General features: G+C 46.6%; 1 protein-coding gene across 1 annotated transcript in view; it reads right to left on the bottom strand.

Annotated features, from left to right (window-relative positions):
• Nucleotides 1-200: 200 nt before the first annotated feature.
• The window catches only part of DNAAF8 (dynein axonemal assembly factor 8), a 96,563-nt gene continuing 85,957 nt past the window's right edge, over nt 201-10,806 (bottom strand). Inside the window, exons 29-32 of the mRNA XM_035549110.1 lie at nt 10,089-10,303; nt 8,404-8,489; nt 4,369-4,438; nt 201-416 (exon numbers count right to left, since the gene is read on the bottom strand). Coding sequence (XP_035405003.1) covers nt 339-416; nt 4,369-4,438; nt 8,404-8,489; nt 10,089-10,303 — 449 coding nt within the window. The 3' untranslated portion in view covers nt 201-338. The remainder of the gene's footprint in view (nt 417-4,368; nt 4,439-8,403; nt 8,490-10,088; nt 10,304-10,806) is intronic.

The following is a 10,806-nucleotide window of genomic DNA, read 5'->3' as shown; positions in this document are numbered from 1 at the left end:
AGCAGCGAACCTCTGCCTCTGTGCTTGCCTCCTGATCTTTTTCCCAGCCAGATGAACACTCCGAACCTTGCTCCACAAATGCAAGCAGATTGCCTGAGAATGCACTCCACTAGAAAGCACAGCTACAGTTCAGAAAGATTTGTTCCTGGGCACTGATCCTTCCTCCCACCAATCTCATTTATCTTACTGATGCTAATACCATGCTTCAGACTTGGTTTTAATGACAAAAAAAATCTTAGTACTCTTGGAGGCTGGGAGCCCCCTTGGTGTCTGTCTGCACAGATACCCACCACAATGGCATCCACCCGTGTGCTGCTTGGCGGCACTGACCATCTTGGCTAGCAGTCCTGGGATTCAATGCGGTGGATGCTGTCAGACGTCAGGGAGTCAAAAAGACAACAGAGCAGCTCTTTAGCCTGCGGAGAAAAGAAGGAAGGTATTGGGCGTAAGCTGTGATTTCTGTGCATTGCAAAGAAACTTCTTTTCAGAGGTAGGTTTCCTGTGCATGGCGCAGGCAGGCAGCATAATGAGGGGATTTACCATGTAGCTGTGGTGTGGATTGGATTAATCCCTGCACAGAGGTAGCTATGAGCATCCCACAGCAGGAAAAGTCTGCTAGTTGTTACAACTGCTTGGCCGTTCTCAAGATCCACATTTTCAAGGAATTGAAAACAAATATCATGTGAAGTGTCAAGTGGGACTCCCCACTCCAAATCTGACTCCCTCCCCCTGGCTGCTTCTGCCTCACCTTCCCAAATCTCACCCCTGGAATCACAGAATGTCCTGAGCTGGAAGGGACCCACAAGGATCACTGAGACCAACCCCTGGCTCCACACAGAACCACCCAAAAACCTGACCCGATGTCTGGCAGCGCTGTCCAAATGCTCCTTGAATTCCTGCAGGCTCAGTTCCATGACCATGTCCCTGGGCAGCCTGTCCCAGTGCCCGACCACCCTCTTGCTGCAGAACCCTTCCCTATCACCCAGCCTGACCCTCCCCTGTCCCAGCTCCATGCCGTTCCCTCGGTCCTGTCGCTGTCCCCAGAGAGCAGAGCTCAGCGCCTGCCCCTCCGCTCCCTGTGAGGGAGCTGCAGGCTGCCATGAGGCCTCCCCTTGGCCTGCTCTGCTCTGGGCTGAGCAAACCAAGGGACCTCAGCCACTCCTCGTATACCTTGCCCTCTAGACCCTTCACCATATCTGTAGCCCTCCTTTGGACACTCTCCGATATTTTACGCCCTTCTCATACTGTGGTGCCCAAACCTGCACGCAGTGCTCAAGGTGAGGCCGCACCAGGCAGAGCAGAGCAGGACGAGCACTCCCTGACTGGTGCAGCGCTGGCCTCGGTGCACCCCAGGACCTGGTTGGCCCTCCTGGCTGCCAGGGCACGCTGCTGGCTCAGGCTCAACCTGCTGTCAACCACAACCCCCAGATCCCTCTCTGCAGGGCTGCTCTCCAGCCTCTCGTCCCCCAGTCTGTACGTACAGCCAGGGTTGCCCCTTCCCAGGTGCAGAATCTGACACTTGCTCGTTAAACTTCATGCTGTTAGTTCATATCGTCCTGCACAGCTCTTTGGCATGGTGGCTTCAGAGATAAGGTGGCCAGCTTACCAGCAAGACCTATGTGACCTGCCTGTCGTCCTGACTGTGCTGATGAACAGCATGTTCCCCCATAGCATTAAACATGCCGTGCTGACAGTCCACCCCATGCAGCCCTTGGATCCTCCTCCTGCCACTACTCTGCCTCTCCTCAAAGCTGCTTTTAGGACTCTTATAGGACTGCAGCCCTCCTGCCGAGGGGCTCAGGATTGTGCCAAGAGTGCCCAGGATGTGTTTTGCCTGTGTTGCTCTGCTCCACTCCCAGGTTTTGGCTGTCTCTGAAGGGAGGGAGGTGCTGGAGCAGCCATCGTAGCTGCTGACATCTGCTTGAGGGCTCCAGGCGGAGCAGAGGGATTAGCACTCCCTGTCAGCAGAGGCTCAAACACACATCCGTGGGCTGCTGCTGAGGAATGTGCAGAGACCCTGCTGTCTCCTCTTCTGACCCGCTAATGGTGGCAGGTCAGTGACGTACTGCACCGCCGCTGAGGGACAGCCACCCTGGCCTCATGGCCTTGTCCCAGCTGCAGTACAGAGAGCTGCATGCAAGGAGAAACTCTGCCAAGCCACAGGACATCTGAGTCCTGAGGTATCGTAATGCTGTTTGAACACAGCACTCCTTGACTGCTCTGTTCTCTGGAGAGATTCCAGCCCTCTCCAGATGCGGGGACATCTGAGACCATGTCACAGAGGCCCACTGGAAATTCCAGCCCCTAATGGTGACACCAACAAAAAGTGGCTCTGTCACTTCCAGATGTGAGCTAGTCTGTGTGTGCTGAGATAAGCTTGTGTGGGGAGCAGGCATCTGCAGGGACACTGCACGAGGATAAGGCACTTCCAAAGCGTGAATTCATCTGTTCCTAAGGTCAATGTTTCAAATAGGGCAGATGAAACGTGCTATAAAAATGCTTGCTTCTCTCAGCAGCTACAGAAGGAGGCACGACAACTAGCCCAGACACAGATTTCAGCACTGAAACAGTTCGCATTTGGAAATCTGAATTCTCATCCCATTGCCTAGTCCCAAATCACACAGGGAGCAAGTATGAAATTCCTTTTCACTTCCATGGCTTGACTCCACCAGTGAACAATACAGCTGTGCTGAAACCATAAGGATTTGAAATCCGTGTTCACTTAACCCTCTTGAACTTTGCCTGATATCATGTTGATGCTCATTAGCTTTGACCTGGAAAGCCTAGCTGACATTTCATAAACTCATTAGCACGAGATCAGAGGATCAAACATGGTTTCTAGGGACATCCTTTGAGTTACAATCACTCCCCAGTGAGCTTGCTCCTCAGATCTTGCTCTGTGATTTCTAAACCCACCCTGAACTATGGAGCAAAAGGCCCCTTTGAAAATAAACACCACTTGCTGCTGTGCTTCTTGCAACCCATGCTGAGAAGTGCTGCAGCCACCACTGTCCCAGGGCTAGACTTGTGGTCTAAGCTCTGAACTGCTGTGAATAACCCCTGCTTCCAGCAATGCCAGAGGGATTTGATTCAGCGGCCCAGACTGCTAAAAGCAGGGAAAAGGGCTGAGCGTATTTGCTTTTTATCTTATCTATCACAGAAAGTACTATAAACCTCGTTCTGATAGGCTGATTCTCCACGGCCATGAAGCAGAAAGGATTTTGTGTCAGCCAGAGATATGCAATGTCCTTTTCAAAGCAAATCAGAAGCCAGCCTGGACTGGCTGCCCTGTCACATTACTTGGCAACAGACGGGCACCCTGGCAGCAGTACGCGCTGTGCTATGACAGCCTTGCAGCTATCGCAGAGTTGTGCAGGCAGACCTTCCAGGCGGTGCAGCACATACAATCCCAGCTAAACCAAGGGAGAAGCTCGCTGCACCTTAGAGAAAGCTGCTGAAAACAGCAGCTGTGAGACTTTTGGGAAGTTTGAGGTAGTCTTGCTTGTGTTACAGGCAGGAATGCAGACTTCAAAGAGGGCTCTGTGTCTTTTAAGGTTCAATTCTTGGAGCACTGGTACTGAAGGCAGCAGCTCTGCAACATTATATGAAGTTACAAACACATCTGACTCTCTTAGATGAGACCAAAAGGGATCCACAGGAGAGGCTTGCCTACTTGCTACCCTTTCTCATTCTCCCAAATTCTTTTTATACCTCCTCGTCCTAACTCTTCAGGCACCGCCTTCTATATTTGTTTCATACTAACCTTTGATGATTACAGACAGAATTTTAAAGATATTTGTTTGGTTTATTTCCATTAAGTGCTCAAATGTCTTTAAAAACTGGGAACTTAGTGCTTCCTTTCTCGGGGGGAACTACTGAGAGAAGACTCAGCCAGGCCATCTGTGGAATGGCTAATGGTTTAGTTTCTCATTTTCCATTTGGATTTGGGCTTCTGAAACATGACTTCTAGAACATAGGACACGTGACAGCTTGGCAGTAGGACTGAAGGAACATTTTCTGTCTTATTTTTGATGAAATATCGCAGACATCTCACTAAGTGTTGATTCTTCATAAAAAAAGTAACTGACATCTACAGAAAATATTGAATCTTTATCAAAATCTCCAAGTATTTTGATTCAAAGTAGTGCTACTGGTGTAATGTGGAAGACAGTTCGACAGGCTTTTGGTCCTTCCTGCCATCATGCACTGAGCTCTCAGTACAAGCCAAGGCTTGGGGCTGTCATGAAGCAACATTTATGTCTCACACAAGTTAAAATTTTCTTTTAAAATTCAATCGATTTGGACAAGTTTCATTCACCACAGGAGCACAAAAGAACATATATTTGTATTATAAATTTCTCTACTTGCCTGTTTCTCATTTTGGGGATAAAGGAGATGCTGTGCAGTGTCCAGTAGCGACTGCTTCTGCCAACAGACACTGGGGGTAAAGAAAAAGAGAAGCCAGTGTTACTTCGCCATCTAAGCTGTCGGAGACTGCCGATGACCTAGCTTTAAGGAGAGCTATGTTTAGTGCCAGCAGCTCTGGCCATGTGCATCTGTTACTGAACTTCTTTACACAGACAAATCCTGGGTTTTACAAAGCTTTGTATAAATGGATTTGGATTCTCAAAATATAAGCCTCCAAACAAACAGTAATGACCTGTTGCATAATGGGGTCTCTAGGGCAGTGGGAAATGCACATACATCTAGATATTTAAGGTCTCCGCAAGGGCCTTTTTCTCAACTAATATAATCTCTGTGTTTTTCCAAAAACCTAGGACTTTCTAATCTGCCTTTGACAACAGGGCTGCTTCACTAGACCTTGTTTTGCTTTGGTCTCCCTCAAGCCACATGAGTTGACCACAAGACACAGGCAAGAGAGATTTAAAGGCAAGATACAAATTTCAAAACTGCCTTTTTAACTAACTCCACGCACAGGCGGAGTCTTCAGCTTCTGGAACCACTCGCTAACCCCATATCCAGGTATTGTGCTTGGCAACAGTTTTCCCTTCAGTGGTTTTCAACAGCTCCAGGATTTTACATCTCATGCATTCATCTTTTGATTTCTACACCTCCTTTCCCTCCAAAGCCTCCAGAGATGAGCTTCCTATAGGGATAACATCACTCCCTGCTAACAGCAATTAACATTTGGTAAGAATGTTTCATCAGACAGAATAACATCCAGCTAAGTTCCTTAACACTTGGCGTTTGTTCTGATTGCACTGCATTATCTAAAAAGGGGGAAGGTATAGGGTCTAGTCTGCACTCTGATTTTCTTCCAATACTGCTATGTTTTCTGTGAGCTTTGGTCAAACACTGCTTGCTGAGTTCCACACATTAACTAGATGAATTTCTAAAGACCCTACACAACATAGTTAGGTCCTAACAACCTTAGGAGCACCTCAAAGTACTTTTTAAAAGCTCAAATAACCATACAGGAGCAGTTTCTAGCGTGGTCATTATAAAATATGTATCACTTATTACAGAACTAAATCTAGTTTGCCACACATAAAAAGCAGAGCACGCCTTTCTTCTAGTAGTTGCTTTGAATCTACTTGTAAATTCTTCCCTTGGCCACCCTGCAGCTAGGAAGTCTGGCTTTAAAAACAAGTTATGACAGGATAAATTCAAACGTTATATATATTGGAGATCTCGGCAACTGGATGCTAACAGAACAAGAAAGATGTCTCACATCATTTTTCTTTGTCTGTGTGTCACTTCCTTCTCCTGATTCTCCCCCATCCCAGTCCCCACTGCTCCTAGGCTGTGCTTCAGCTTCCCCTCACCTCTTCCAAACACTTACATCACTCTGCCCTGTGAATTACCCTTGGCACCCTCCCAGATTCCTACTTTGGCTCTGTTCTTTGCAGTCAGCCAATCTCACGGGCTGCTTTTGTGCCCCCACCTGCATAAATTTTGTCCCCTTCTCTGTTCTTCCTGCCCTTTGGATCAGAAATAATCCATTTATAGACATCCAGAGAACAGAGCACACAGGGTGGGCACTGCTGCTGAACACTAACCACTACACAGTTACAAGGATCTGTGTCTGTCTTTAAGGCAACTGCTCTGCACAGCACATCCTCCAGTGACTGAACGTCTCCTTGATGTGCCACTGATAGAGCTGGCTTAGGAAAGTTTTAATATGCTCTGAACAAAGAGCAGTTACACTGGCAGAGCCTGCATTGTTCCTCCCAATACCTGACTCCTCCTTCTTATCACAGCCCATCTCTGACATCATGTCCAGGCTTTCATACAGATGGCAATGTTTTCCCCATGGCACAGAGCCTAAGTTATGTGGCTCAGCTGTGAATCAGCTCCCAGGGCCACAAAACAATCTCTTACACCCTGGTGCTTCAGCAATGCAGCTGAAATGCAGGCCAGAGCCTGTGCAGGTAGTGGAATCCCGGCCTGCTGCAGTAAGGGTGAGATAAATACACAGCAACCTGTTCAGTGCAAGAGAGGTCACGTGGTTCTTGCTGATGGAGCCGTAAGTGTAATTAACCTCAGATGTTATTTTGAAATGTTTATAAACTAGGCAATGAAGATGCCTTAGCATGAAGTGTCCTTGTGAGACACTAGCTCAAGCTGGCTGTGTTTTCAAAGATATTTGCAAAGTTGAATTTAAACAGTATGATAGCTCATGGTAGAGTAAGCTTACCTGTTGGCTGAAGCTGATCTACCCAAGGATCAATGCCTCTCCACCTCCCCATCCTTAGGCAACACTTTGCTGCCCCTCCCTTCCACATGCATCATTGATCATGAAGAAAAATATTATTCTTGTAGAGCAAGTTTTAAACGGCTGCAGGATCACCAGTTCTGGCACCGGGGCTAAAGGCAGAGCAGATCCTGCCATTTGGGAGTGCCTCTGTGATTTATGCACATGTATTTTGCAGTTTGGTAAGGACGTTTATGTGCTGTACAGGCAGCCATACCGGATGAGGGACACAGCTGGGACTGGCCGTGTCGACATCTATCCCTCCCCACTTCCCTCTCAGCCCCTGGGCTCCCTGTGAGTGGTAGTGAGAAGCCACTGTGATGTCTGCTCTGCGGGTGCTGCCTCCAGACTGGCAATCTTAAAACACATCAAGTTAAACCTACGGAAGGGGGGAGCACTGTGTTACAGATTGTGTTATGCAGTGCCCAGACTCTGAAAGTCTTGGGAAAAAAAAATAGGGGGAGATGCTGTATTGGCTCCCAGCCCTGCTGATGGCCACTCTCCCAGAACCCCCTTCAGCGGTGATCTTTGGGGCTCCCGATAGCTCACTTTTTCCTATAAAGCAGGAAAAGGGTGGAAGGAAACTCACTTGAAAGATCAGTTGCTCTTTGTTTCCCCTTAGTGCTGTACATTGTTGGATGGAAGATTTAGGATGTGGCTCCCTAGGGTGGGATTTTAAACCAATAGGAGCAATATCCAAATTTTGTCATTAGCTTAACAGCATATTTGAAAATATGCTAAGAAATTTGTTCCACCTACCCTTCCCAAGTGCAGCCTTGTGGCTGAGCACCATAAAATTAGATCAAAGTATGAGAACTCCAAGATGTCTACCAATTCAAATGTTTGGATTTGATCACCTCGATGCTTGTAAACTCCAGCATCCTTGAATTCTTATTCCTGCCCATTGACAGTCTGGAAATCCTCCTGAGGGAACAGCCAAAGTCAGGACAGCCTTAGTGGTGCGGCTGCTGGACTGCTCTATACTGATTGTGTCAGAAAACAGATTCTCTTGGCTTTCTTTCCCAGAGGAAACCATGCGCGTGAACTACACATCACATTGCCAAATACCACCCCCTATGCAAGGAAACTTTCCCTCTGGGAGACAGTGGGTTAATTGGCCTGATAATCATTCTATTTCACTAATCAGTCCCTGTAGAGGGGTTCTGTTTGTTTTATCAGGCCTGTAAATCCTCTACCCAGCATTTCTGGTGATTTATTTAAGAGGCTGATTTTTGATTTTGTTCTCTGGTGTTTATTTTAAGCATTTTTTTTCATAACAAACACAGAATCTGCTAAGATATTTCTCCTAGGAATTCTACTGATTCAGCAGGTCTATTCCCAATGTGAGCCCTTATTTTAGAGAATTCCCTGTATTTGTGGAACGATGTTTCCAAGTCTTACAGACACTCCAAGTCCTTAACAAACAACACAACTCAGTATTTAACATCCTGAGTATGGGACACATGGACTTGAGACTAAGGAATGCTCTGAGATGTCAATAGATTAAAAACAACACAGCTTAGGGCGAACACATTGCCTTTGAGTGGTACCTAACATCATGTGAGTCTAAACCACAAGAGAATTACAAAAATGAAGGTCAGCTGTCCTTGTTCAGATCACACACTCTTGGTAGAGAGTTGAGACGGTGGTGAAAAAGTGCTGCTAAAGTGATATTGTTCCTCACTTACCTGTCCAGCAGGGAGTCGAAGCAAATGACCGCATTGTCTCGCTCTGCCGCTAACACCAGACACAAACCGTCCATTAAAAGGGAACACTAAGGGAAGGAAGAACAGAGCTTTGGGTTGCTATCCACTTAAATAAGTCTGTAAGCCTCACTGATGAGCTGCTGACAGCACAGATAACTGGTTGTGTGCTGTGTGAGAGCAGGAAAGACACAAAGAGACAGATTCTTTCAAACTAAAAGAATATCATGTCTGAACTGTTAGTTAACCCATTCTTATAGCATGCTATTATTCCTGTTCCCATCCCTCAGAGTGAAAATAAGCAGGTTGCTTAGGTGTGTTATTCCGTCACTAAGTCTGCTGGAAGCAGGAATACGGAGATAACCGTAAATGTTTGAGATACTGTAGCAGAAACACTCATTACTTGAAGGAGCCCATCTTCCTTCTGGCAAGGGAACACAAATGCTGTAATGTTCACCTTTGGCTCAGCAGTGCCAGACCCTCCTGGAGACATGCCAGCTCTGCCCAGAGTAATTCATCTCTGACAGGAGGAAGAGTTTCCATCGCCAGGAGAGCAGTGCCACTGCCGTGGCTCTCCTTCCCACACGCTGATTCGCTTTGTCCTTCCTAAAGAGCTCTGCACATTCCTGCGCGCAGAGGGACGGCATCCTCAGGGGAACCACAGGAGAAGAAAGTAGTGCTTAGACTAATTGGATGCTAGATGTAATTGCTATTCTGTACAGATGTACTTCAAAGGGATGCTGTCAGTTTAAAAAATCACAACCTAAAAGATCTTACCTGCTTTTATTACAGGTAACACCTAAGACTCTCATAAGAACTGAAGGGATAGGAACACAAATGCTTGTCTGTATTTTTTTCACAGGAACTGCTGTGTGCCTCTAACAGCCCTTTGTTGATAACTACTTCCAGGATAAGTAGTTTTCCTTGTTGTTTACTCTCTGCTCCTAACAGCACTTTCTTGTGTATTCCACCTTACTGCTTTGCTCTAGCAAGGTTCCTGAAATGCTGGGTTTATCCTACATCAAGTACAGAGAGAAAAACAGTTCAGGCACAATGCTGCACTGATGTAAAGTGATGTATTGGCTCACCCCAGAAGCATATCTTGTGCTTACACCCTGTGAGCACTTGCTTAAATCCAATGCTGGACTGCGGCTTGAGTTGTCGTCACCAGCAGAATGAGACACAAAATGAAATCTCTGCCCAGAACTCCAGGGCACCATCCAAAAAGTGGAAGGGTTATTTAGCATCGTAGAAGAGGATTAATGGGGTGTGATTACAGAAAGGAAAATAGAAAATGCCGTATTCTGTCTTGTTCTTCCAGATAAACACAGCAGAACATACATAATAGCAGCAACTGCCCACTGATAGGTGAATGGAATAAAATGTGTAGTGGGGCTGAACCATTCACAGTAAGGATATGTTTGAACATAACAATGTCAAGTTTAGGTGTCAGCGAGCTAATGGAGATAGAGGAACACAAGGTAGGGACGAGCTAGCAAGGCACGCTGCCCAAATTACTTACCAGCCTATTAGAGACCAGATTGCAGTGCTCTGCTAATGCTGCTACCAAAGCTAGTCTGCCCAGAGCTAGCCCGGACATCTTAGCACAGCACTGCATCAAATGACTCTTCCACAGGGAAAGAAGCAAAACAACTCCAGCTGTTTCATACCTTTGCTGCAACACTGCACTTTGCCCTGCTTAGTATCTCAGAGATGCAATGAGCTTGTGGTGCGTCCAGGACAGTGAGACGTACTCCAGTCATTGTGAAATCTTTGCCAATAAGCTGATCAAGCAGTTCAACGTAAGGTGGGTCTGACCCCCGAAGGATGATCCCAGGCAAGACGAGGCAAGTGGTTTGGCAGAGGTTATCAAGCAATGGCCGATCTGATGGGAAAAGATCAAAACACAACAGATGCTTGCTTTATACCTACCCTCACCAACTGCTAGCCCTCTAAGTAATTCTTCCCTGCCACATACAAGTAACTGGAAGATCAGAGGCACTCAGGCATTGTTATATCCTTTGGGATGTTCACAGATGTGATTGCTCATCCCAAACTGTCAAACTGCTGTATGCCTGCGTGTATGTATCTGGAGATCACAAGACAGCAGTTGTGACCCCATTTCAGGAGTCAGACAAGGACAGCTGCTGGTTTGCTACAGGAGATACTATTCCATTTAATTTCTTCCAAGCAAAGAAATCTGTTAATCCAGCTGCTTTTATAATCCAAAATGTAATTCTCAGCAACATACATAAGATTTAATGTATTTCATATTTTCCCCATGATAAATCCGTCTGTCCATTAGGCAGAGCTTTGTGGTAATTGCAGAAAGGAGGTTTCTTTGTGTGCAAGAGCTACCTCTAGCGTTTAAGATGAGACCATAAAGTG

The sequence above is a fragment of the Cygnus atratus genome, chromosome 15 (assembly GCF_013377495.2).
Source record: "Cygnus atratus isolate AKBS03 ecotype Queensland, Australia chromosome 15, CAtr_DNAZoo_HiC_assembly, whole genome shotgun sequence".
Taxonomy (NCBI): Eukaryota; Metazoa; Chordata; class Aves; order Anseriformes; family Anatidae; genus Cygnus; species Cygnus atratus.
Note: the sequence above shows the minus strand (reverse complement) of the source record. Positions and strands in the feature narration are given on the sequence as shown.